The sequence below is a fragment of the Maylandia zebra genome, linkage group LG17 (genome assembly GCF_041146795.1).
Source record: "Maylandia zebra isolate NMK-2024a linkage group LG17, Mzebra_GT3a, whole genome shotgun sequence".
Lineage (NCBI taxonomy): Eukaryota > Metazoa > Chordata > Actinopteri > Cichliformes > Cichlidae > Maylandia > Maylandia zebra.
The window spans coordinates 28,004,032-28,030,459 of NC_135183.1; the positions used below are offsets into that span (position 1 = coordinate 28,004,032).

The window sequence follows — 26,428 nt, forward strand, 5'->3', positions numbered from 1 at the left end:
CAAGTCTGTTTTTTACCTTCGCTATCTGACATGGTGCCCTGAAGATCATCCAGCAGCACATAACTCCTACCCCTTGTTGGCTCTTCCCTGATATGTTGCTGCTGCTGGGAGTCTTGCAATGAAAGGCAAGAACCAAATTGGTCCCTTGAATCGGCTGAGATGGGAGGCAGAGGTCCCGCTGATGCACGGGCCATACCCATAGGCTGCCCAACAGGGCTCAGTGGACTCTCTTCTTCTGAATTCTGGGCCACTATGGGTATTCTGCCGCGCCCACTTTGGACAATGGGAAGGCTAGTAGGTTTGGTGCGACCAGATGGGGTTTGATAATTTGGGCCGTCTCCAGATGCTTCACCATCTCCTTTCAGCCTGAGTGAAGAGCTTGATGGGTCTCTTTTGATAGACAAGTCCAGGCCATAGCAAGATGTGGGCCTGGAGGATGGTCTTGAACGACTACCACTAGGATAGGCAGAATCCAAACCCAAGCTCTGACTCAAGTTAAGTGACCCAGCCAAGTTAGCACCCAGGGTGGATCCTAAATACTTTTGCTGCTCTGCAATATTCTTCCGAAGACCAAAGGTAATCTCATCTTGCAAGAGACGGCTGGATCTTGGGGATGCACTGGTGGACCCCAAATAGCTAGTATAGTCAGTCTCTAAACCTCTACTGTCTGTAATAGAGGAATACTTGGAGGAGATTTTAGGATCTAGTAGTGGTGTCTTATGTTTTTGGTACAACATAGATGCTGGGAGTTGTTTAGCTGCCTGCTTCTCAAGAGTAAGTCGACTGATGCTATACTTTTCTGACTTTGGATAGTGTCTCTGAGAGTAACCAGAGATGCTAGAGCTTGGTGTATAGTAGTGCTGTGAGAGACCTGTCAATTGTTCTAAGTTTTCAGTCCCACCTGTACTTCTCCTAAACTCTTGCTTAAGCTGCTGCTTTAAAAGTTTCAGTTCATAGGGTTCCTCCATGGTATCCTCTTCGTCAGGGGTCTTTCCAAAGGTATGAAGTCTGGACGTGGATCCCAAATAGTCAGTAGACCCCAGATCAGCAGCACTCCTACGAAGCAGTTTCTCTGCCTTTGCCAGCTCCCTCTCAGCCAGACTATAAGATGAGGACAGACCTGTGGAGCCTTTAGCTAGTTCTGCAGCATCTTCCAGCAGCATGTAACTCCGAGGTGTGTGGTGATCTACATCTGTGTAGTAGGAATCAGAGACAGCTGACATTGGGCTACCTGCTATACTTCCCACTTCTAAGGCTCTGAGATCAAGATGATTTCCATATTTGTCATACTTAACACCAAGGTAAGCTGATGAAGTGGGATCAGGCTGACGGCTAATGACATCATATTTCGTTGCATCGAGCTCTGAGAGTAGGGCTGCTTGTCTCGCAGCTTTCTGCTGCAACAAAAGCATTTGGTGGTAACTCTGCTGCTGGGAGGTAGTGAGCGAAGGGACAGAGGAGTAGATTGAATGAGACTGGTAGGACTGAGGTGTCTGGTAGAGAGACTGCTGAAATTGACTTTGAGCGTATTGGTACTGAGAGTATTTTCCATACTCGTGCTTGGTTTGCGGTGGGACAAAGTCATCCAATTCTGACTGAGGAGCTGTCCTGGGACGTTCAAGACCATGACTTTCAATCTCCTCATCCTCACCACCTCCTCTAGTCTCTCGGATGTTGCTAACCTCACTGTCTGACATGTAGTCTCTGTCCTCTGCAACACTCTGCAAGTAGGCCCTTTCCCTCTTCTCTCTTTCTTTAAGCAGTGCGTCCTTTCTACGATTAATGCCCATCTCCAAGTATCTTAGCTTTGCATCTATCTCTTTCTCCTCCTCATCTAATTCTGCTTGTCTTTTGCGGAGCTTGGAAGACTCGCGCTCCACCAGATCTAGCTCTCGATCAATGTCTTGTAGGATCTTGGCGCGTGCCATGTTGGAATTACGGCACATTCTTCGACGGGCTGAGCCAGTGCTATATGCTGTCTGTCCAGTGGTTGTTGACTCATCCTCTGATGGAGGATTTGGGAGAGTCCTCTTCACCTTCTTTTGAGTCCCTGTTGGTGTACCACCTGAGCCTATGCCCTGTAGGAAAAAAAGTGTTGTAAAAGTAGTTTAGTTCCCAAAATAATTGTTTAAGGAGCCTTCAGCTTCATAAACAATATGTTACTCAGATAAATTAATTAGTGATAACTGCTGCATTTTATGAGTAATTAAAACAGAGCAAACTGTATAAATTTAAGTTGTTTGATAGTCTTCCTCTATAAGGATGTATTGTAGTAGAGTGATTGAAAGACAAATTGTTGATTATCTTTTTTCTAGGTAACAGTAACATATGTATTTCTGCCCATAAATATTCCACACTACTGTTGCACAAGAAATAATTTATTCACAAACCCTTGATGGATCTCTGACAGCTTAGTGTTTCCTGCAACCTCAGCTTATTTCCAACTGTTTATGTATGTATGAGATTCTCAGTGGTGAATTGCCCAGGCAGAAAACTGACTACAATACTCCATGATATTTTACCTAGAAATGGGATTAAGCTGAAGATAACTCTCCAGAAATGTCAAACTTAATCAACCAAAAGAAAAGTTTAAACACAGATCACACCATCTGAAAGTTAAAATAAATTCATATTTTTGGCTTGTGGTTTTGCTTCCTGGATTTATGTCAATTACGATGGTAGTACTTACAGTATAGCCTTCACCATACTGGGTTCCAGATGTTGCTCTTTCTTCTCCTGTTGGACTCATGGGCTTAGGATCAGACATAGATCTCTGCATGGATTTCTGTCCTCTGGGACTTGCTGGAGAGGCTTTTGATGGATCAGGACTTCCTCTTAGGTTTTGTGGGCTTGTATCACCAAGGGATTTATCATAAGACACAAACTCAAGGGATTTGCTTGGTGAGATACAAGGGGATACAGGGGAATAGAGCACTTTGGGGGATTTAGGAGGGGCCTGAAGAGTAGAAGAATCAGCTTTGAGGTTAGCAGACTGCCCTATTTCTAAGGGGGTAGGTCGTTTCTTTGGTGAGGTCCTTTCAGAATCTGAAAGCTCCATTCTGGTATCCATTCTAATGTTCCCATCTGTATCAGTTTGTATAGAAATCTCAGTGTGGGCTTGAAGAGACATCTCAGACTGCCCACCCCTATCACCTCTGGCAGTACGTGGACGGCTTTGTCTGCTTCTGTTCTGAGCCTCCCATTCATCTTGATCCTCATCATCAGTCTGCACACAACTGTCAACGCTCTTTTTAGCAGTTCTCTTTTTTCTACCTGCTGTGTAAGCTTTGCTGACTGCTTCATCCTCTTCATCTGTCTGGCACCCACTATCTGTGATCTTTCGGGCCAGTACAGTGCCATCAGGTCCTAAGACAACTGCCTCTTGTATGTCCCCACCTGGGTACATCTGACGAAGCTTTTGCTCTTCCAGTTGAAGACGGAGCTGCTCTTGGAGTCTCTGAATCTGCTCAAGCTGCTGCTGCTGCTGAGCATAAGTTTCTTTCTGCATTATAAGGTGAGCCTGTCTTTCCTCTTCTTGCTGGGCAAGTATCTGCTGTTTCATGGCCTGCAGCTCCTCCAGTTCCTTTTGCACCATGAGTTGTTCGTGTTCTCGGAACCGCTGAATTTCCTGCCGTTCCCATTCTAATTCCTCAGCCAGGCGCTGTTGCTTGAGTTTTTCCATTTCTAGTCTCTCGCGCTCTGCCTGATACTGGCTGTCTCCAGGAACCATGGGTGAAGAAAGCGCTTCCAGTGAAGCAGCTATAGCCTCCAGAGATGCATCAGTATAGGTGTCAAGAGATAAAGAAGTTGCTGCAGTAGTTGCAGCATCACCAGCAGTAGTGCCTCCTCTAGATATCTCTAGATTGAGTGGAGCATCTGCTTGTTCTTCTGCTGCAGTAGTAGAGATGGTGGATAGAAAACTGTGGGATCGAGTAAGTGGTAGGTTCTGGAGGTTGGAAAGAGAAGGCATGGTGTCGCTGGTATGCATACCTGACAAGGTGTTGTATGCTGTACTAAATATGGACCCTGGCTGGGTGGTAATGGCATATGTAGATGGGACTGGGGCTGCAACAGAGGAATAAACCACTCCATTTGATGATCTCAAAACACTGCTTGTACCAAAGAGTGTGCCAACAGCACTTGTGACTCTATCTTGAGAATAGGGAGGAATTGTCATTCCAGCGTAAGTTCCTTTCTTGGAGTAGTCAACAGCTTCACCTGTCAAAAGTCAAAGATATCATTTCAGTCCCAGTATTACAGAATTATTAATTGTTGCAGCAAGCCATGCCTTGTTCAAATAATGAAAAAAGGTGGAAGACCAAAAAAAACTCCAATGAGGTTCAACAAAGTAACAGCATGCAGGTACATGCAAAAAATATAATGGTAAAACAAAAAAAATGATTAAAAAAAAAGAAGAAAAAATGTCCATGCAAAACAAAATAAAAACAAAAAGTAGCCATTATTTCCACATTAGCCATGAATAAGTGGAAGCAGTTCAAAGTGACATTTAAGTGACAGGTCTGCAATGTCACTGCACTGACCTGCATCAGAAATCTTTGCTGAGGTAAGATCTACTGCACCTTCAGTTGTGCCACTGAAATTATAGCTGTTTTTACTCTTGTAAATGAAGAGACCAGCCTCTGCTAGGTTAGTATCTGACATAGAAGGTTTAATTCCACCAAACCCTCTCATGCCATAAGGCGACCTGTCATACTGATAGTGGTCGTCACGATATCCAAAGCGATCTTCAGGCAAGGGTGTGGTAGGTTGGTGAGTTGCACAACTTCCTGCAAATGGAAGCTTGTACACAACATCACAACATACAGCTCTTTTCCCTGCAGTCAGATCCACTGGTTTGCCATCGTCTGTGATTACAGCTGTAACCACTTCGGTAGACGCAGTATCCACTGAAACCACAGTGTTGAATGGTTTATTTGTGCTAAGGTCAACAGCTCCTGACACTGTGGTTGTGCCATTAGTTAATCCATTAGCAATACAACTTGCAACAGAAGCGGGTGCAATTGTTACAGGGGTGGCCTGGAGTGTTCCTCCACTCGTACTAGATCCAACTGAGAGATTAATAGGGATCTCAGCAGTAGCATGAGTAGACGGCTGAGAATCAATTGGTCGATAAATAATTTGAGAAACGGGTTCAAATGATTTGTTTTTTGTTAGCTGAAGGGGTACTGAAGAGGTCAAAGAGGTGTCCAAGTTGTCGCGTCGCTGGATTGTGGCAGCACAGGTCACGATGGTAATGCTATCAGTTACTATAGAAACTGTAGATGATTCAGCACTGAGGTTGACCACAGGGGACTGCACTGCACTGCTGTGACGACTGACATCAGTCGTAAGGGACTGATGTCTTGAGTCTGGACCAGCAGACAGATCCACACCACGTGTGGTTGATTCTGGATCCACTTTCATAGTCCTAAGATCTACCACCTCAGAAGGTTGAATAGCCTGTCCATTCTGTGCTGGCAACTGGGGCATAGGCTTCTGCATTGATATTGGGAGACCATTTGCCCTTGGAGCTGGCACTGGTGGTGGTGTCCTTTCATGAACAACAGAGACAGTGGTCCTTTGGACTTCTGTGGTAACCACTTGAGAGATGAGGTTGGGCATCACCACAGGTGGCTGTGCTGAGGCTGATATAGCCTCAATTATATGACAAGAGCTAGATACATGTTTTTCAGGCCCACAAATTTCTTGACTTTCAATGGATTCTGTGACTCGTGTATATGCCAGAGGCACCCTGGTTGTTTGAGGAGGTGTTTGTTGCTGCTGCTGCTGCTGTGAATATGGTTGAGGTTGAGGCTGCTGATGGTGGTATGTCTCAGGCTGAGCTTGCCATGAAGGAGATGCTGGACCAGGGCTAGAGGGAGCATGAGTGGTAACACTATCTACAGGAGAGCTAGGCTGAGATGGCAGAGTGATGACCACATATGTGTCACGAAGATTGCTGGCATATCTTGGAGAAGAAGGAGACTTTGGTGATGGTTGAAACATTTTGCTTTCAGAAGTGGGGCTTAGATTAAGGGCTATGTCACTAGGACCTGTGGGAAGTACAGAGGGTCTTTGTGGATGTGGGGCATGGGCAGGTGATGAAGGCTGTGAGCCAGGCTTTGGTGCAATTGGTGGTTTAACACCATGTCCTGGTTTGTGGCTATCCCCAATTCCAACGGGGATGGATGGCTTTGGGGGTACAGGAGGGGGAACATGAGGTTTGTATGTTGGAGTAACTACTTGTCTTGTAGGTGATGCTTGAGCTGTAGTCATAGTCACTGTCTCTTGCCTTACTGGAGCTGCTGAAGCCTGAGGTGGAAGTGGAACTGGAGCTTTCCTGGGAAAAACAGTAGGTTTTGGAGGAGTAGGAGGAGGGAGCGGCGGTGCAACAGGTTCTTCTGTTTTTTCCTGAGAATTAGCCCTACGCAGGACAGTTGGCTTCGGGGGCACAGGTGGGGCAGTTGATACTACACTTGGTATACCAGGTGTATACTGGGGGACTGTAGGCAAGGGTGATACACTGGCAATCACAGGAGCTGATGTTTTTGTAGATGCACTAGTCAAGTCCACAATATCACCTTGGGTTGCTTTGATTGTGGTTTCAGGTTGCTGATCTGATGTGGGTGATGGAAAAGTTTCTTTCACAGGCTCAGTTTCCATTGCTGATGAGACATCTGATACAGGATTTTTCTCCACTTCCTTTTTAGGTATAATTTCATCATCAGAAGATAACTCTCCTGAAGAGCACTGCGTTACTTTTAAGTCTGGAATAGGGTGGAGTGCCTTTCTAGATGCAGTGGCTTCTACTTTTGGCTCATGCTGAGTTGGACTTGTTCCAGGAGTCAGGACTCTTTTCATTAGCTCTTCATAGGCAGTTTCAGCATCCAACAATGGCTTCCCATCCATGTCTAATGTTATTGTACTGCTTTTGGAAACAGTAATATCAGCAGGTTGTAGCACAATTTCTGGGTTAGTGCTTTCCTTTTTTGCCTGCATATTTTGGTATTCCTGCTCCAGCTGCATGAATTCCTTTCTTTTCTTTATCATGTCTTCATAAACTTCATCTGGCGATCGCAGCTTTTTGGGCTGAGTGGGAACAGTAATCTTCTCTGTGTCCTCGAGATCAGCTGTCGAATTGTCAATAAGAGATGCATATGCATAATCTTCGATGAGCATGCCTCCATATAGGGACTCTTTTTCTGGCTGAATTTCACCTTTGTCAGCTGTTGGAGACTTGGCCCTCAGCATTATCTCCTCATAGGCTTCATCAGCAGATCTGAGAGGTTTTTTCTGTGGTTTATCAATATTTTGATCATCTGTTGGGGAGTGAAGAGATACAGACATGGGCAGCTGATAGGTTTTCTGGACTGCCGCAATCTTTGCAGCATGGATTTCCAATCCTTCAGGATCTGATTCAATACTGGGTGAAAAGTCTGAGCAAGATGATCGTCTAATCTCCTCCATTTCAGCTTCCTGCCTCTGCTCTTCAGTTGGTGAGGCATCTTCAATAGGGGAAAGGTTGCTTGGCGGTGTCTTTTGATGCTCTCGCCTCCTCTGGGCTCGAATCTCATCTTTATCTTTTTTGGATTTTTTCCCTGAGCCCTTCTGTTTTTCTTGCTCCCTGAGCAGCTCCTCCTCTTCCCGTAACTCTTCTTCCTCAGAAGAGTCTTCGATAGTTGGCAGCATTTGACCAGGTTGTCTGTGTTTGGCTTTCCTGTGCTGTTTACCTTCACCACTGCGGATATGGCTCGGACTACTGCTATCACTGTCTTCATCCAGTGATGAGAGGGATGTTGGGGAAGTTCCAGGAGTGAAGCTGGACGCATGTAGACTGGAAGACCCCTCACCTCTAGACCGATCATCTGGAGAATCTGTCAGGCTTTCCATTTCAGGCTCTCCATCATCATTGGGTATAGACACAGGGCTGCTAGTTGTATTCAGCTCCATAGTTTGGAATTTGCGAACTGCAGTACCACTTTGTTGCTTCCCTTCTTTTGTTTCTGCTTCCATATCTTTGTTTATATCAGGTTTATCCACTAAAGTACCAAATTCCTTATCTTCATCATCTGGGCTTATGGTGCTTTTCTTGGTAAGCCGTCTGACTTTCCCTGTCGTGCCCTTCTCTACAGTTTCTGTTTTCTTTTGTTCCTTTTGTTTCTTCTCGTCCTCTCTGATCTTTCGCCGAACTAGGTTTTCCTCATCAGATTGTGAAGCATCTTCATTCTCACTCATTTCCATTATCTGTTTTCGGATAAATTCTTCATCATCTCCTGACATAGGGCTTTCTTTTCCAAAGCTTTCACTGCTATCGTCCAGGGAATCTGCCTTGACATCCATGGGCACAAGGAGCTTTTTCTTTGTGGTACCATTGCCGTTCTTATCAGAAACCACTCTGTCCTCTTCTGAGCTAGGAGAGTCAGGTGAGAGAGGAAGCACTTCTAATTTACGCCTGGCCTTTAGAGTGTCTGTTTTTTTCTCCTCTTCTTGTGTGGTTGCCTGGGCCTCAAGGATGGGCAGGACAGTGCTTTCTAGCTTTGCTAGGTCTGATGGGCTGGTTGGGCTGCCTTCCTTGACAGCTGCTTCTTTAATTCCAGGCTCTTTCAAGGTCTCCACTGTTTTCACCTGATGAATAAAAAAAACAAACTTTTTCAGTATATATGCTTAATTTCTGACAATTACGAAGACAGTTGTTTTAAATAAGCACAACATGCAAGTTCATATGAATTTAGGAATGACAGGAATGAAAAATGAAGATTTAAAATATATTTCAGGAGTTAATAGGAATGACTAGTGTGGGGTATTTTCGACAATGACCATATGAGAGCAAAACCTTGAACTATTATCCAGCTCTTACTATTCCACTTTTCAGGAATGTCATATGCTTAATGAGTAATCCAAACATTAAACTGTATATTTAACAATTTAGACATACATTGTTTAATTTGGCACAAAATTAAGTGACCATTTTTATTATAATTAATATCTTTGTGTACTTGAAGTAGATAATCATGGTATTGTAATGTAATGACTCATTGTGTTTCAATGTGTGTGTAATAACATGTCAGCTCATTTAACTAGCTCTTTGGAAGTGTCTACTACTGTATTTCCCTCATTTGTGCTTCTTCTATTTTAACATGTGAGTAATATTGCTTTCACTATCTGTCATTCATTTGGCACAACAAGAAGTCATTAAAAGCAACTCTGATACATCAAATTAGCTGAGGAGGAATCTATTTAGTGTAGCAGCATGTTTTTAAAGAAATATTAATAGTTGGTCCAAGATTATCAATAATTTTATTGCAAGGTGAAGCAGTAGGATATATTGTTCTACCAATACTTCATTCAACCTCTAGTAAAACCCATCTGGAATGAACAATTTTTCATTTCCTCCAACTGTAAATTCTTGTTTTGTATTTAAGTTATTTAAGTTTTTTTGTTTTTGCAATGGTCAAGCAGTTCTGAAAGATCATTTTTTCTAATCTACCTCTACATCTGCTAAATACTATGGTCACCTCAGAAAGTTCGGCTTCATCATTGAGTTTTTCAAGGGGCTCCTTTTCCTCCTCCACGTTAGTGTTTTCCTCCTTCGGGCTGCTGTCCTGCTCACTTACTACAGAAACTGGGATTTCAGGTTCTGTGACAGGAGCTGAAGATACTGATAGAGGCACACCTCCATTTTCAAAAGCTGTCTCTGATACTTCATCCTTCTTTGATATTGCATCCTCGCCTACATCAAACTCTGCAGTGCCTTCTTTGTCGCACACTGCGTTTGCCTCTGATACTGAAATAGTTGTCTGCATGTTGCCAGCAACAGGTTGTGACTCATCGTCTTTTTTGTCACATTCTGCTTCGTTCTTCTCTTTGATTGACAATTGCTCATCGCCGCCTGTCACAGCTGATGTATCTTCCTCTGCTTCGTGTTGATTTTCAGCAATACTCTTTGTCTTTTGTGAGCCCATCTCTGACTCATCTTGGAAAAGGTTCCCCTCACTGGCTTGATCGCTGACATTTGTCTTACTGGTAACAGCTGAGGATAACGCGCTGTCTACACTTTGCACTGGCACCTCATTGACCATTTGTGGCTCTTCGAAGTCAGGGGGTGGTGGAACAGAGATAACCGTTGCATTGTCAGATTTATTATCTGATTTTAACACCGTGGCTTCGGGTGTGCACTCTTCTTCGACCACAGTCTTTCCTTTCTCCTGTGACTTCTCTGACAAACAGCATGCTGTTTCAATAATGCTCTCCTCAGCTGGCTCATTCTTTGTTCCTGCTTTTATCTTGTTCTGTATATCTATTTCTTCTTTTGGCATTTCCTCTGGAACAGTTGCAGCCGGCTCTAATCCCGTTGCAGATTCCTTCTTGTCGAGAAGAGGAGACGAATTTTCTGTATTAGTAACATTCTGTTCCAGAGGTTTCTGGTTAGTTTCATTATGAACTGTATTCTCCTCATTTTCTTTTTCTTCAGCAGCTTCCTCGTCATCAGGTTTTACCTCAGTAGTTATCGGTACACATGCATTTGTTTTAATCTCAACTGTTCCCTCATCAGCTCCCTCAGGTGCTTTCTGCGCTGTTGTGTCTACCTCATTATTAAGTTCCTGAGAAACTTTATTTTCAGCGATGTTCTCCTCATTTGATTTCTCCACAGCTTTCGTTTCTCCTTCAAACTGAGCAACAGGAGAGGATTTATCTGCCAGATCAAGTAATGTGGGCTCCTGATCTTTTTCTGACTGTTCATTTTTCACTTCGTTTGCCTGACCTTTTCCCTCTGAAGCTGAGACAGGATGGTTTTCTGATACTGCAGAAGAAATTTCAGGTTCTGCACTTGCTGCCTGTTTTTGTTTTAATTCTTCATCAGCTTTATCAGGTTCAGGGACATCAACTTGTTCAACAGGGGACGCAGAGTTTTTCGGTTCTACTTCTGCACTAACATCACTCTTGACATTAGGTGTTGTTCCACTGTCAGGTGGAGTGTGATCTGCTGGAGTAACTTGTGGTTCACCTATCAGGGGTTTCTCGGCTAAAACCTCTGTTGTTTTCTCCTCTTTCACACTTGCAGCTGTAGTATCAGGTTGAGCAGGAGCTGTTTCCTGTCTAACTGCTTCAGGGATCAAAGCAGGCTTTGGCTCAGCTGCATTTGTTGTCACTTCTGGATGCTTTTCTTGACTGGGTTCCACTTTCTTACTATCTGCCAGGGGAGCGGCAGCCTCACTTTGCGTAATCTCGGGATTTGGCTCAGTTTCTGCCCCAGCAGGGTCTGTTGTCTTGTCTAAACCTGCATTACTCAATGGATTTTGTGTCTCACCTTCCACAGGGAGAGAAAGGTCCTCTGTGGGTTTCTCAGAACTACTCTGATGTTGCACAACTGCTGGGATTTCACTGACAGTTGCACTCTGTGCTTGTTGCTCATCATTAGCTATCTCTGTACAGGGATGAGGATGGTCCTCTGATTCTTTCTCAGAGCTACTCTGTTGTTGCTCAGCTGCTGGGAGTTCACTGACAGTTTGTTGATCAGAATCAAATGGCTCTTTCCCTGGCTGAGGGGGATCCTCTGCTATTCTCTCAGAGCTGTTTTGCTGTTCCTCAGCTGGTGGGGCTACATGGGTACTATCAGCTAAACTCTCTGAAACAGGAACTTCTTTCTCAGGGTAGATGGCATTCTCATCTTCTTCTTGTTGTTCTGTTGTCTGTGGTGGGTCATGCGAACTGTTCTCAGGAGGAGGAGTGCTATGATTAGGTGAAATTACCGCACTATCAAGCTCAGCCTCAGGGGGTGCTAATTTGGTCTCAGAAGTTGGTGGGGTTAGGTTTGCTGGTTCTACTACTGGAACCTCTTTCTCAGGGTGAATAGTATGCTCATCTGCTAGTGTTTGATTTTGTTCTTTTGAGTGTAAACCATTCTCAGGAGAAGGAATACTATGATTAGGCGAAATCAGTGCACTTTCAGGCATGGAGTCAGTAGGGGTTGTGGTCACTACTTTGGTTTCAGAAGCTTGTGGGGTTAGGTTTGCTGGTTCTACTACAGGAACGTCTTTCTCAGAAAGAATAATATTCTCATTTGCTAGTGTTTGGTTTTGTTCTTTTGATTGTGAACTGTTTTCAGGAGGAGGAATACTATGATTAGGTGAAATTAGTGCACTATCAGGTGTTGATTCAGAGGGGGTTGTGGGCACTACCTTGGTCTCAGAAGCTGGTGGGGTTGGCTCTGCTGGTTCTACTACAGGTTTGCTATCTACAGCAGCAGGGGGAGGTGTGGAGGAGGGAACAGGACCAGGAGGCTGCTTCTTCGGGGAAGCCATGGATGATGGTGAAACATCTCCCAGCTGGCCTGACATTGCTCTTTGAGTTTGACAGGTGAGGCAAAGCCATTCTTTCTGTAAGACAAACATTAAAAAAACACTGTTAGTAATTTTGCCTGAATGTTTTTACAACCCAAAGTCCAACTGTGTAGCATCCCCTCTTCTTGTGAGGGAAGAGACAATATGCGGCTCTAAAACCAATATATATACCTTTCAGCATTGATGGCTGGCATCAGATGCAAGCTTGAGAACTGATCTGTCCTCTTTAGTCCTCTTAGAGAACACAGCGTCCAAAGAGACTTTTAAAATTCGATTAATCTGACCTGACCACAGAATATTTTTCCATTTTACATCAGTTCATTTTAAATGAGTTCTGGCACAGAGAAGACAGCAGTGTTTCTGGATCATGCTCACATATGGCTTCTTTTTTGCATGACAGAGCTTTAACCTACAGTTGCGGATGACACAGTGAACCACGTTCTCAGACGGAGATTTCTGGATGTGTTCCTGAGCCCATGCAGGGATTTCCATGACAGAGTCAGGCTTGTTTTTAATGTTGTGCCTTGTTCCTTGCCCACATAGATTTGTATACTGTAAGCTATTCAAAGTCTTTACAATTTTGAGGAACAGTATCCTTATTATTAATTGTTCTACAATTTAGAAACTGTTTTGCAGGTTGGTGAGACTCTGTCCAAAAGATGCTCTTTTTATCATTATAATTCTAACACTGTGAAACAAAATGTTTCTGCACATTTAAAATGTCACTGTGACAAGTTACCCTGTGACAGTATAAATTCTATTTTCAAGGGGAGCTTTTACTTTTGTGGGACTTAAGAGATAGGTCCATGCATAATGCATAGTAATGGGACCAGGGGTTTACCAAGGCATGTCAGAAAGGGTTGGGTGGCCGATGCAGACATTTATGAGGCAAACTAAGCACAGAGACTGCATTATTATAGGTTTTGCTGTGTATGTGTACAAGTATATATGAACATAAACAGTGCATCTGTATCAGCAGAATTTTTGCATCTGTTGTCATCAGCAAAATGTTAATTAAACACTTCAAACATTAGCAATTTCAGGGGTACTGGTTTAGTTTACCAGTTACCTAACATGGAGGTCCAAGTTTGAATCCACCCTGTTACTATTTACTACTGGGGCTGGGCGATATGACCCAAAATTCATATCTCGATATTTTTTAGCTGGATGGCGATATAAGATATATATCTCGATTTTTTTTTTAAAGCCATAAGTTAAGAACAAAAAGAGAGTTCCTAGTCACACTGTGTCCCAGATGTCACACGGGCACTTTTATTTACATACAGCGTAGATGTACATGAAGAAATTACTCAAAAATAAATTATCAGCATTTATTAACCCTTGTGTGGTGTTCGTATTTTTGTTACTCAGCCAGTGTTCATGGGTCTGGTGGACCCGCTAGAGTTTTGGCTTTCCAAATTAACACTATCAAACAATTTTATGTTAAATTACTCAACAGATGTTTACTTCATCCCAATTACAAGACATATGAACAGCAAACATGGTTAATTTTTTCCCTTTACCTTTGTTAGATCACATTTATGAATTAATGTGCTTCTCGTTTTTCTTTTATATAAAATGTTATAAATAAATCAGTTATAATCAAGTGGAGTGAGTGGAAAGACACAACACATTTACACGTGAAAAAATAATTAATTGTTTAATTTTTCTTTTGAAAAAAACTGAACACGGGTCTCACAGACCCGAACACCATACAAGGGTTAAATAATCATGGTCCATAAATAAAAGAAAACAATGTTGTTTTTGTGCATAACAAAAAGCTCACAATTGTGCAGTCAAAATGTAAACTAATAGACGCTGAGCATAATAACAAAGAGACAGATTTCACAGCTGCACCACGTCTCTGAACAGGTGCCATTTGTGGTCCTTATACACACACAGTACGTATCACTCCGCGAGGCTCCTCCCCGGTAGCCGTAATCCTCCGACAATCCATCAAGCGGTGCAGCTCCGTAGCTTAGCAAAGTCATACTAAAACATTTTTTGACAGATTGCTGAGCGCTGTGTACCACATAAAATCGGTTCGCGGTCAGTAAGCACAACCAGAATTCATACATAAGGCGCGATTTTTGAGAAAATGAAAGGATTTTAGGCCGTGCAGCCCCTCCGGGCTGCATGTCGTTAGCGCGGTTAGCTCGCTAACACGTTGACGCCGTCCAGCCCCACGCACGGTAACTCGCTAACAGAGATTTTCCTCTTTCATCTTGTCATTGCCTGCAGGTGAAGCTATGGGGGAGGGGGACTTGTGTTCAGTGAAGGAGAGGCGAGGCCAAGTAACGTTGCGTAGAGACAAAAGTGGACGAAAGAGAGGCAAACCTGCGGCTCCACAAGTATAATTATAACGTAACATAGACTATATCGATATAAACGATATTGTCACATCTTATATCTCGTATGAAAATATATCGATATTTTTAAAAAACTCGATATATCGCCCAGCCCTATTTACTACATATCTTTCCCCCAGCTTTCCTGTCTTCTCTCCACTGTCCTATTGCAAAAAAGCTCCCTCCTCACCCCCCCTTCCTACTTAGCTAGCACGTTTTCCAAAGATCCTCAGCTTCTTAAATATGTCATTTACCTTCATTACATCTCTAATATGATTGTGATACACAAAAAACTGTAAAGAATATTTTTTTGCAATATTTTCGCAATAACTTCCTGCTTAAAATTGCATGGGATGTAATTCTGGAAGACGACACGTGCTGACATAACTCTAACTTCTAATGTGTTGTCTCTGAGCTCCAATAAAGCTCTGCTGGAATGCCAATCCTATTATGGCTGGGTTGTCCTGGGCACTCATGTAAACAGAGGACACTTGGGGAGCAAGGAACTATTTAATGTAGGGACACAAGACCAGAACAAGTAGTCTGGAAAAGCAAAAAACAAACAAACAAACCACAAAACACCTCATTTCACATTTTGCCAAGTGCACTGATATTCTTCTGTGAACCTCTCTTGTGAATGTCTTCGCCTGGCTTAGCAGCAGGGTTTATGCTAAATTCATAAAAGATCACAGGCTGTATGCTAAGCCATGCAGCAGACAAGCCACCTCTGTCCAAGCGCAGACAGAGAGAAAGAAACAAGGAGATGGGAGGGGAGGAGAGAAGATGACAGAGGGAATGTTGCAGCAGCACAGTCAGATTAAATAAGACATGATATGCCATGTTTTAGACCTTGCCTATAAAATAAACCTTACTCTTGTACCGTACTGTACACTTTACCCGAAATGACAGTTGGGTATTGTAACTCACGAAGGAACAATATTTTAGTATATATGAAATAGCAACTCAAAAATGATATTACTGCATGTGTGTATGTCCAAGTATTATCCATTTGACCTCTTCTGTGGGTCCCTGCTCAAACAACTTGAGACAGGAGCTCCTCCGGCTTGAGGGCTGCATCAGTTAAACCAGAGAGGGCAGGCTCTGATAGCTGGAGTGATGGCCACCGATAGGAAATGCAGGAAATCAACTCAGACTGTCGGTCAGCCTCAGCCACTTCACAGCCAGTCATCACCAACGTTATCAAGACATCAGAGCTGGAACATCTACAGCTATTACTGCTCCTTTTAATACACTTACTGTAATCATTGTGTCTCTTATAGCTAGTGAGATAAACCAAACCAAGCCTTTTAAGCCTTGAATCACTGCCCCATTGAATTAAATGTGCTAATTTTATCTACAATACAACTCACTGGCAATCTCAAATGCAGTTCCGATCTTACAGTTATCCCTCTGAAAAGCAGTCAATAAATTGTACCTCTAGCTTTATACAAAACTAGACAAGGCAACTTTGTCACTGCAGATGTCAGAACCTTAATACACATCCCGGATGTCCTTTGGCCCCAGAAAATATGTAGTGAATAAGTAACTTCGGTATCTGAGTTTTGGCTTAGCATATGCCTGACAAAATGAGCAACTTGGGCTCTGGTAAGTAACAAGGGACAGAGTATTCTCAAACTTATTTAGCAAAAGAAAACTAGAAGTCAGACTGTAATACTTCATTCACAGTCATCATCTATTTCTACCATCAGGAAAGATTTCTCACGGGTCTCAGCAAAGTCATCACAAATTCTATTTACAGGGTGATGAAACAGCATCTAAATTAGCAAGAATCTTACACTACTCTCTGAGACTCACCACGTAATCAAGCCATCTCATCTCATGGTGAAACCTGAATTAGTCACGAAAGCAGTCTTTGTGTACTAGTGCATTTAGACTTGTGTGTAATGGACAAACTGGCCTCAGACTGTATGACAACTGTATATCCATGTACATGAAAAATGATGAACATCAATCGACAGCTTCCATTCTCTGACTAAATCACAAAGGGCCAGAATCTGTTTCACAGCAGGAAGTAGTTGGCATTAGCTGCTTTCTTATTTCAGATTAGAGTGTGCATGACGCAGAACAGGTGAGAACTTCTTACTTGTTGGGAATTCAGTGGGAATATTACCTGTACTATTTCTACATCAGCACAAATCCAATGAGTTGAACACACTAGGGAAGTTCAAACTACATCAGGAATTTGTGATGTCACGAGAACCAAGAAGAAAGTTCGGGGTCTCCGTTTACAGTGCAAAACTACTGAGCTACCGCTGATTTCTTATTTTATTAGAATTTTTTTTAAAGTGGTCTTGAGAAATAGTGAAGGTCTTGCAGTGCTTTTCTTTGGATACTGGGTGTTTTTTCACCCATTGTCAGTCCAGTCTTGTACCTGACCTTTTTTTCTTGATTTTTTTTCTTTTTTATTCCCTTGTTTGCCAAACCACTTAATGCTGACTGCTGAGTCATTCAAGCATAAAAAGGTACCTCACTCAAGGAAAAAAAACAGTATTCCGTCTGCAAGCAAGTTGGCGAAGAATCAATTTCAAAATCTATCTTTAGGCATTCTTTTACTTGCAGCCTGTCACAAAACAAGAGGCAAAAGGTTTTACTGAGTGATTAATCCAAATTTGAACATTTTGATTCAAAGTGCCATCAACATGTATGGAGAAGGCCAGGACAGAGGTACAACAGTGAAACCCTATAGCAATTTGGAAAAAATGGTGGAGGTCCATGGTCATGTCATGGTTTGAGGTTGTTGGGGATCATGCCATGACAATTTGATTCACCATATAAGATCATCTGGAAAGGGCCTGATTGGCAGCAGTATGACAATGATGCCAAACACTGCCAATGAAGTAAAAGCATACTGTGGAGGTATGTAACAACGACAGGAGAGGTCTCAGTGTCTCACTCCAACAACTTTATTAACTGACAGAACTTCACATATAGTCAGCGCCAAAATCTCCACCCCCACACTTCCCTTCAACTTGTGTGTGAGTGGAGCCACCTGGTGGTCCGCCACAATACCAGGATAGAAAAGCCCACAATGGAACACTGTCAGTCATGGATTGGCCTCCTCGGGCCCGGACCTCAAAATTATTGAACCGTGTGGAATTATTTTCACAGAGAACAACACAAAAACCAGCCAACATCCAAGGAAGAGCTTTAAATGTCTTTCAAGGAGCCTGGAGAACTATTCCTGAAACCTACTTGAAATCGAAAGGAATCTTACCTAAGAGAGTTCAGGTAAAAGTGTGGAAAAATAAAGGTGGACAAATAGAGGTCTAACAGTTTGCAAATCTGATCGGGTGTGAAGTTGGTCCTGTCCTCCAAGGAGCTGTCTTCTTGTTAGACCTCTGCCTCACCACTACATATTTCAAGTACAACGAAGGCTTTTACAGACAAAAACATGGCTGTGCCATGGGCTCCCCCGTGTCACCTATTGTAGCCAACCTTTACATGGAGGAAGTGGAAAGGAAGGCTCTTGGCTCTTTCAAAGGAAGAGTAACCAGCCACTGGTACAGATATGTAGACGACACCTGGGTCAAAATCAAGACACAAGATGTGGAATCCTTCACTGCGCACATTAACTCTGTGGATAAAAACATCAAGTTCACCAGGGAAGACACAAAGGACAACTGTTTGCCTTTCCTGGACTGCGCTGTGCACATTGAAGAGAATGGCAAACTCAACATCGAAGTTTACCGGAAGCCCACACACACGGACCAGTACCTCCTGTTCGACTCCCATCACCCTCTGGAACACAAACTTGGAGTAATTAGGACCCTACACCACCGGGCAGAACATGTTCCCTCTAAGCCTGAAGGAAAAAAGAAGGAACACACACATGTAAAGGAAGCACTCAAAACGTGCGGCTATCCTAAATGGGCGTTCTTAAAGTCAGCAAAGAGGCACAGAAAAGAAGATCAGACACCAGCGAGGGAGGATAAGAAAGACAGGCGCAACAACATTGTCATCCCCTATGTAGCCGGTGTATCAGAAAAACTCAGGAGAGTTTTCTCCAAGCACGACATCCCAGTGTATTTCAGACCCAGCAACACGCTCAGACAAAAACTGGTTCACCCGAAAGACAAAACGCCAAAACACAGACTTAACAATGTGGTGTATGCTGTACAGTGCAGTGAGGAATGCTCAGACCTCTACATTGGAGAGACCAAACAGCCACTTCACAAGCGCATGGCACAACACAGAAGAGCCACCTCCACAGGACAAGACTCAGCAGTCCATCTGCATCTTAAGGATAAAGGACACTCTTTCGAGGATGCCAATGTTCACATTTTGGACAGAGAGGACAGATGGTTTGAAAGAGGAGTGAAAGAAGCCATCTATGTACACTGTGAGCGACCATCTTTGAACAGAGGTGGTGGTTTACGACACCAACTCTCTGCCATCTATAATCCAGTTTTGAGATCCCTTCCCAGACGCCTTAACACCCACTCACATCCTGGGCCATCTGATCTCAGGAATTCGCATGATAAGGTGGGGCCAGGTTTCACAATGAACTCACCCGAAACTCTGGCTGATTGGGACCCACACCCAGTTTCACACCTTGGCTCAGGCGATTAGAGGATCATCAGGGGGTCCTTTTGTCCCTCTGTGGGGGGATACTCCCACTAGGTTCATATCTGGGACTCTCCACCATTTGACCTTAGAACTGAAGAAGCTTCTCGGATGAGAGGTGAAACGTCTTCAAGTAACTTAAAGAAGTCCAGACGCTTTTCTTTGCAAGCTCCTTTGACTACGATGACCTGGATGACTGAGAACCTTCACAGACAAAAATAAAGGTGGTCATACCAAATATTGACTTTCATTATTTCATTATAACTGCCTTTTATCCTTTACTTCCATGTGTGTTGTCATGTTTCAATAGACTGCTGGACCTACTTTCTATTTTCCTTACTAAATATAGAGAAAGGAAAGATGGCTGAAGAGTTTTGCACAGTACTTTATCTATCCACAAAAACAAAACCAAAAAATCTGAATTTTTTACATAATGATCTTTTCTACATCAGCTTTCAAATAAATATGACATGCCTCTGTAAGATAGCTGTGATGGCTTCTGCAAATCGCATCATGGATGATTCATGTAACCTAGGGAGTCACTCACGCACATCACCGTCAAGGATTTTCTGATATCACGTGGGCACCAAAGAGCTGACAAACACTAACACCCACAAAGATGAATTTGTGGCAATGTTGTTGAAATGCATATACTCAGATAAAAAGCATAAAAAACCTTGGAAAATAAATACAAACTCCCTCTCTCTTCCTACATGAAGCTCTCAAACAAGCACGAGCTCAAACATGAATGAATCATGACAGACTCAGAAATTTTCCATCTCCGTCAGGCTTCCTCCAAGGACGGAGAAAGAAGACAAACTGAAAACCGCAGACAGGAATCAGATGCTGGGACGAGGCTGACCATACCCATGTTAGGTTATTGTCTCCAACTGGGAGTAGGAGTGTTGTGAAGGTCGGCGCAGCTCTTTGATTAACACGAAGGATCCTATGAGGGTTTGGCTCATCTAAATTTAGACAGCGCTTGGCCCACAGACTTGGTGAAGTCGCTTCCTCTTACCACTGCCTGCACTTTACACATTCTTGGACATATCCACACATACATATACTTTTCGTGTATTTTGATGAGATTTCTTTCTATGACTTTTCCTCTGAACTTCAGAAGCGTCGTTTTAAACAGATGATTTAGAGGAAGATGGGACAGATGGATAAAACAGATGAAAGGGAGGCAGTGGAAAAAAGACTGATAATGTTGGGTTAGATGCAAGACAGGATGAAAGAATGAGGGGAAGATGATAAGTAGGGAGAATAACAGTCAAGGCTATAGGCAGAAGGAGAAAATGAACATAATAGAGCACACTGAAGGACAAGCTGAACAGTAAAGGGAAGGAGCTTAATGACCATTGGAAATGACTCAACATCAGCTACTGCCAACAAGCTTAACGTTATCACCCTGTATATCTGCAAATCAACTGCCAAGAGGACAGGACAAGCTGCAGTTTGTGACTGCCCAGAATGACTTTAAAATGTTACACTAGAGATTGTGAATGCTTTTGACGTCATTTGTACATACATTGGCAAAAGTTCCTGCCATTCTTCCAGGTTAACGCCTCTTCATCAGCTTTTTTTTTTGTAGTGTCTTTTCATTAATTAGGTTTTCCTTTATCATATGCAGACTGTAGAGATAGTTCCATATTGCAGTTAACTTGCCTCATGTCTTTATGTCAAGTAGATGATCATTTTCATCCTGGTTACTCTCATTGCTCTCATCATCTTGGTTAGCTGATTTTAAAAAGTAAAATGCGCTAAAACACCCTCTATTTCTCTAAAAAATAAGATGCATCGGAGTTGTTTCCACCACTGTAATTTTTCCTTAAGCATGCGAATTAAAAGGTGCTCATGATTAGGGATGGGTACTGGTGTCCGTTCTGACATAAACGGTAGTAACCAGACCGAAAAGCAGCGCACATTTCGATGCTTTATTTCGGTGCTTTTTTTTTCCTGAGCTGTGATACACTTCTAGCCAATCATTTTACGTTTCCGAGGATAGTAGGCGGGTCCAGGTACGTACGTTCTTTTAGAGCAGAGCTACAGATTAAAAATGCCCAAGGCGAAGTGGTCAAAAGTCTGGCTGTATTTCACAGCAAAATATGCAAACTCAGCAGCCTGCAACAAGTGCTTTAAGCTGATACTGTGATACTGTCAAAGGAGGTAACACCTCGAATCCGATCAAACACCTGGCGACGCATAGCGTTTTTTTTAAAAGCCAAGAAATGCGCTGTATTTGATAGCTTGCTGCGAGACCTCACACCGAGCGCATCTACTGCGGGTGTGGTGCCTGTTATCAGACCCGGAGTTAGCAACATCCCCAAAAACACGAAGAGGAGAGTCCTGGCCCCTAGCCCTGCCAGTGTAGCAGAAATGATGACGGATGATGATGGCAGCAGCAGCCGATCTTCTCTGTGTGAGTAGCTTAATGTTGTTCGTGTGGAATTTACGTTGAGTAGGCTAACCACGTTATTACATTAATGCATGTAAGGTGAACTAGCAAACATCATCATAGCTACATGCGGCTGTCTTCTTGTTTGATGGCAGATACTCCCTTCACCCTGGCCAAAAAGGCTAAAATGACCAAAGAAAAAGAGGGAAACGGCTAAACATGAGAGGTTTTTGGATAAAGTTTGTGTTTTTTCCATTGTTTAAGCACTGCTTCCAGCCAAGAGTGATACCATATATGCCCCATAGCTGCAGAAAAGGCTAACATTATTATCTTTTTACAAAAACCAGCTGAACATGAGGTTTTTGGACCAATTTTGTGTTCTCCATTCTTTAAGCACCGTTTGAGCACCGGCACCGTTTCAAAAGTACCGATTTGGCACCGGTATCGGATAAAACCTAAACGATACCCATCCCTACTCATGATGATGTTTCTGGGTGCTAGCAAGTTAAATTTGCCACCTTCAGAAAGAGCCAGATTAGCTGTTTCACACCCTTTCTATTCTTTATGCTTAAGCCAATACCCACCTGCTGGGGTTACCTATTCCAGTCAAGTACTGGCAAGAAAGGGGAATAAAAGGACATTTATGGGTCTATTCATTTAATATTTTAATATTAATGTTATTTTACATTTAAGCCCACAAATGAATGACATGTCTTGGCAATGGTGATATCTGGATGTATATGACCAGATAATTAGCGAAAACACAATATAATCCACTATATGAATGATAAGGTTAAAAGGCAAGAGGCTAATGCTCTTTTTGCAGCACCGCTCGTGCATGTTTCTGTCATAAAGCTCTAGCTCAAATTAAAATCTGGAAGTCTCTGCCCTTTTCCCATTGATGAGCATGCTCAGTGGCCAACTTAATTACAATTCACTAGACCGCAAGCAGCATATCACAGCATCAGCTCCTTTGCGAGCCAAAAAAGATCTTTGTTCTAATCGATGTCTCCGCGTTAAGGATGTTAACATCGTGGTCTCAATGTGTTGTATTCACACTTACATGCACAAATGTTTATGTAATTCTCAAATGAATCATGAAAGTAAACGTTACATGAGTGGTAATCGCCTTAAGGTTTGAGAACTGGGCTCGAGACGAGGAGATTGTAGGCTTTAATGACAAAATAAGAAGCAAAACCTGAGTGGGGAATTTGAATAAGTCCCATCCTGCTACCATCCTCTGGGAATGCATTTAGCAAAATGTTAGTGAAGCAGAATGTTGCAGGACAAAGTATAAGCCTACTGAGGAATATTCCCTGGATAAATGAAGGTTTAACAGGTCAATTATCCCATTATAAATACAAATCTTTTACTCAAATCAAACCTGACAGTTGACAGAAAAGAGCCTCAGTGTTTCAATTCTGTCATGACGATACTGTCAGAATATTTCATTCCACTGTGGAAGGTGAATGAAGACGAGCCGGAAGAGAGAAGGACAAAGTGTTTGTTGATGTGTAAAAAGTCTGTTTTTAAAGTGGGTTTGACACAATATATATACACTTCTAGCCTAGGGATTAAGGACAGGGAGAAGTTTCAGTGCATATTCTGTGTGCATCTGTGTTTGTTTATCTAGTTTATCTCATAAACTGTCTGCATGAGTCAGCTTCTTATCGAAATCAAAAAAGTGACAGGGCTTTGTTCAAATTTTAAATCAAGTGTTTCGCTCCTTTCAGCAGTTATGAATTACATTTCAAAACAAAGAAAGAATCTTTATAGAGAAGTTTTTACTCTGCACATCCCCTCGGCTATATAAAGAGTTTTTGGTTTCTTCAAGGTCATTATTTTGATTTTATAGTTCAAAACATTGATATAGTCGCTATAGCTGACTGTTGGATTGTCAGATATTTTGGTCCATATTGACATGACAGCATCACACGGGTAGATTTGTGGCTTTACATTCATGAAGCCAATTTCCTATTCCATCACATCCCAAAGCAGCAAAGATTATGTGGGTAACACCCATGAAAACTTGCCAAATATTCTCTGCCTATGCCAAACAGCTTATTCTGCCATTGACTGTTGTTTTGAGCTTCTGGTACCCCAGGTTCCTGGTTAGCAGTACCTGTGAGCATGGACACTTCTACAGAGGTCACTTGGTGTCTGCTCCAAGAATGCCATGTTTGACTGATCTGAATAGGACCTGTGCCATGGGGCAACTGCAAGCTGGTGTTCTGCAAACCCAAGTTGCAGCATTATTTGGAGTGAGCCCTGCTACCATCTCCAAATTAAAGCCCAAATCCCATATAATCAGGATGTCAGAGACAGGCCGTGAAGTGGACGTCCCAAGAAGACGACAACACAAGAAGACAGTTCCCTCACCCTGTCGGCAGTCAAGAACCATAGGCAGTCTTCTACAGTACAGGTTTGGAGGATGTTATAGCCGACTGTTCTCTACCCAGACAATCTGGGATAGACTGCAGACAGCCAAACTCTAGTGGAACCTGAATATGTAGAGAAACTTTATGTCCAGCAATGAGTCCAGATTTTGCCTCTTGCAGTTGATCAGAGGGTCAAGGCCACTTAACACTTATGGGATTAGCTTGAGCTTGGAGCTTTTGACTAACAGTGTGTTACCATCTGGTGACCACCACGAGGATGAGGTGCCTTGCTGTTGGGGCTGTGTAAGGTTTTTTCTACATTCTACTGACGCCCCTGTTTGTTAAATGAATAAATTGTTAAGTTGGCAATTTGTCTTGTTTCTTCAGACTTCAATCATCCAATGCAATAAACGACAACAAACAACAATCAATAGCAAAATAAGTTATTTGGTAGCCCACATACCCACAACCCACATACTCAACTCTCTTTTTTTAAAGCAAACCACACAATCACCTTTAAGTCACAAGTGCAATATTGGTTATACTCCAATTACGTTTCCTTCAAACTTGCAAAAAGAAAAGTGTGTATTCTAACAAACATTACTCACGACAGAGACACAATTCAAGACAAAAGCCAGAAATGCCTGCATATTACACCGATGTCTCAGCATATGACAGATTTTTTTTTCAGGCAATGCAAAAAGAAAGAGGCACAATTTGACCTCCAGAATCTATTAGCACGACAATATAGTGCACAACCATTTTTATGTTGGCATAACTAGGGCTGGCTGTTTCCTATACATTAATAAAATCTTATATTATGTTAGGATTCTTGCATTATCATATTTTCTGCCTGACAGTCAATTCTGCCCACAGGTGCTGTTCATGTGACTCGCAGGCGTGAGTCACGAGTGCTAAAACAAACCGCAACAGTCAGGTTGTCATGGTCTGCACTGCTTAGGGCAGCATGGGCTGGCACCCATATCCTTTGTGACACCCCTTTCCTCCTCCACCCCCCCATGGGATTCCTCTTTCTGTCACAACCATATCTCTTGTCTCCTCTCGCCTCTGCTTTGGGCCTGTCCTCCTCCATTCTGCAATGAAATGTTATCTGTCTGCGTGTTTTTTCATCTCAGTGCTCTCTTACTTTCATTTCATGCTTAAAAAGAAGACTGTGGTTTTAATATTTGACATTTTAATTAAAAAACAAAATTATAAAAAGACGCTTGTGAAGTTTCTGGTCTATTTCTTATAACTTGTCAGTCAAGGTAGCTCCCTCCAACTGCTCTTCCTTTACCAATACCTATATTCTCCAATAAAGATGAAAGGGACCACTTTAAACGTGGGATAAAAGTTAATCCTCTTGCCTTTTTTTTTTTTTTTTCCAAAAAATGCATGAAAATGATTTTTTCACAGGTGAAGCTAAGCTGTTTCCCCTCACCCACTTAAGGTCATTTAATAGTCAGACTGAGATAGTCCAAAATCCACAAAACCAACTTTCTGCTTTATTCAAATTAGACCCTTCCCTGCTGGTGAAGTAAAAGCACGTGTTGCAGTGCTGACAACAAGGGGCAAGTGCCAGAATCTGTGTCTTCATGTGTCTCTGCTTGCCTGTCCTTTGCTCTCAGTGTGATGAGGCCCCACTGCTGGCACACTTGACGTATTCGCTTGGTGGTGAAAATTTAAGTCTTGCTAAGCATTTAAAATAAATTTTGAAAACTGCAAATTCGAAAGGAGATCATTAGAATTTCTTCTAGAATAGAGCATGAAGGGTTCTGTATAAAAAGGAAGGATCTACCATTCATAGCCTAACCAAGGTGTAAGATTTGTTAATATGGCAACTGAGACAGCAACTTGCTAGATGCATTTCTCAGTAAAAATAAATAAATAAAATCAGTTTAACTTGTGAGATATATTCTTATTCAGGTGCCAACAAAATCAACCAAAACACATCCGCAAACACACACACAGACACACACATTCACCTTAATGTCTAAAAATACCCTCACAGCCTTCCAATGTGGCCATGTGCGGGTCTCTGTGGGTTGCCTGGTGCGGCAGAAGAAAATACACAGTTAAAGGAGTGAATATGAAAGAGGGAACACAAAGAGCTACAAAAGGGAGTGTTGAGGAGGGGGTGGGGTGGGGGGGGGGGGGGCTGCCCTGCAGTTCCTTGTGTTCTCCCCTCTCTCTCTCTCTCCTCTTTGTGGCTCTCTTTGGTGGCTGTGGCTATTTTTGTATGCTTCAGCCTCCTGACCAACTGATGGGAGAGCTGTGAGAACAACTGGACTGTATGGAGCGGATTGAAAGCTTTATAACTGTGATATATAACTGTGGTTAGTTTCTAAGTACTGTAAACAACAGAATCATCTAATATCT

At 42.6% G+C, this 26,428-nt stretch overlaps 1 protein-coding gene across 9 annotated transcripts in view; it reads right to left on the reverse strand.

Annotated features, from left to right (window-relative positions):
* The window catches only part of pcloa (piccolo presynaptic cytomatrix protein a), a 64,223-nt gene that overhangs the window by 23,238 nt on the left and 14,557 nt on the right, over window positions 1-26,428 (reverse strand). For 8 of the 9 annotated variants that reach the window (XM_076876066.1, XM_076876063.1, XM_076876061.1 and 5 more), the window contains exons 4-7: window positions 9,516-12,377; window positions 4,542-8,625; window positions 2,690-4,218; window positions 17-2,078 (exon numbers count right to left, since the gene is read on the reverse strand). In XM_076876066.1, the coding sequence (XP_076732181.1) occupies window positions 17-2,078; window positions 2,690-4,218; window positions 4,542-8,625; window positions 9,516-12,377 (10,537 nt within the window). The remainder of the gene's footprint in view (window positions 1-16; window positions 2,079-2,689; window positions 4,219-4,541; window positions 8,626-9,515; window positions 12,378-26,428) is intronic. The other variant, XM_076876065.1, reaches the window with a different exon arrangement.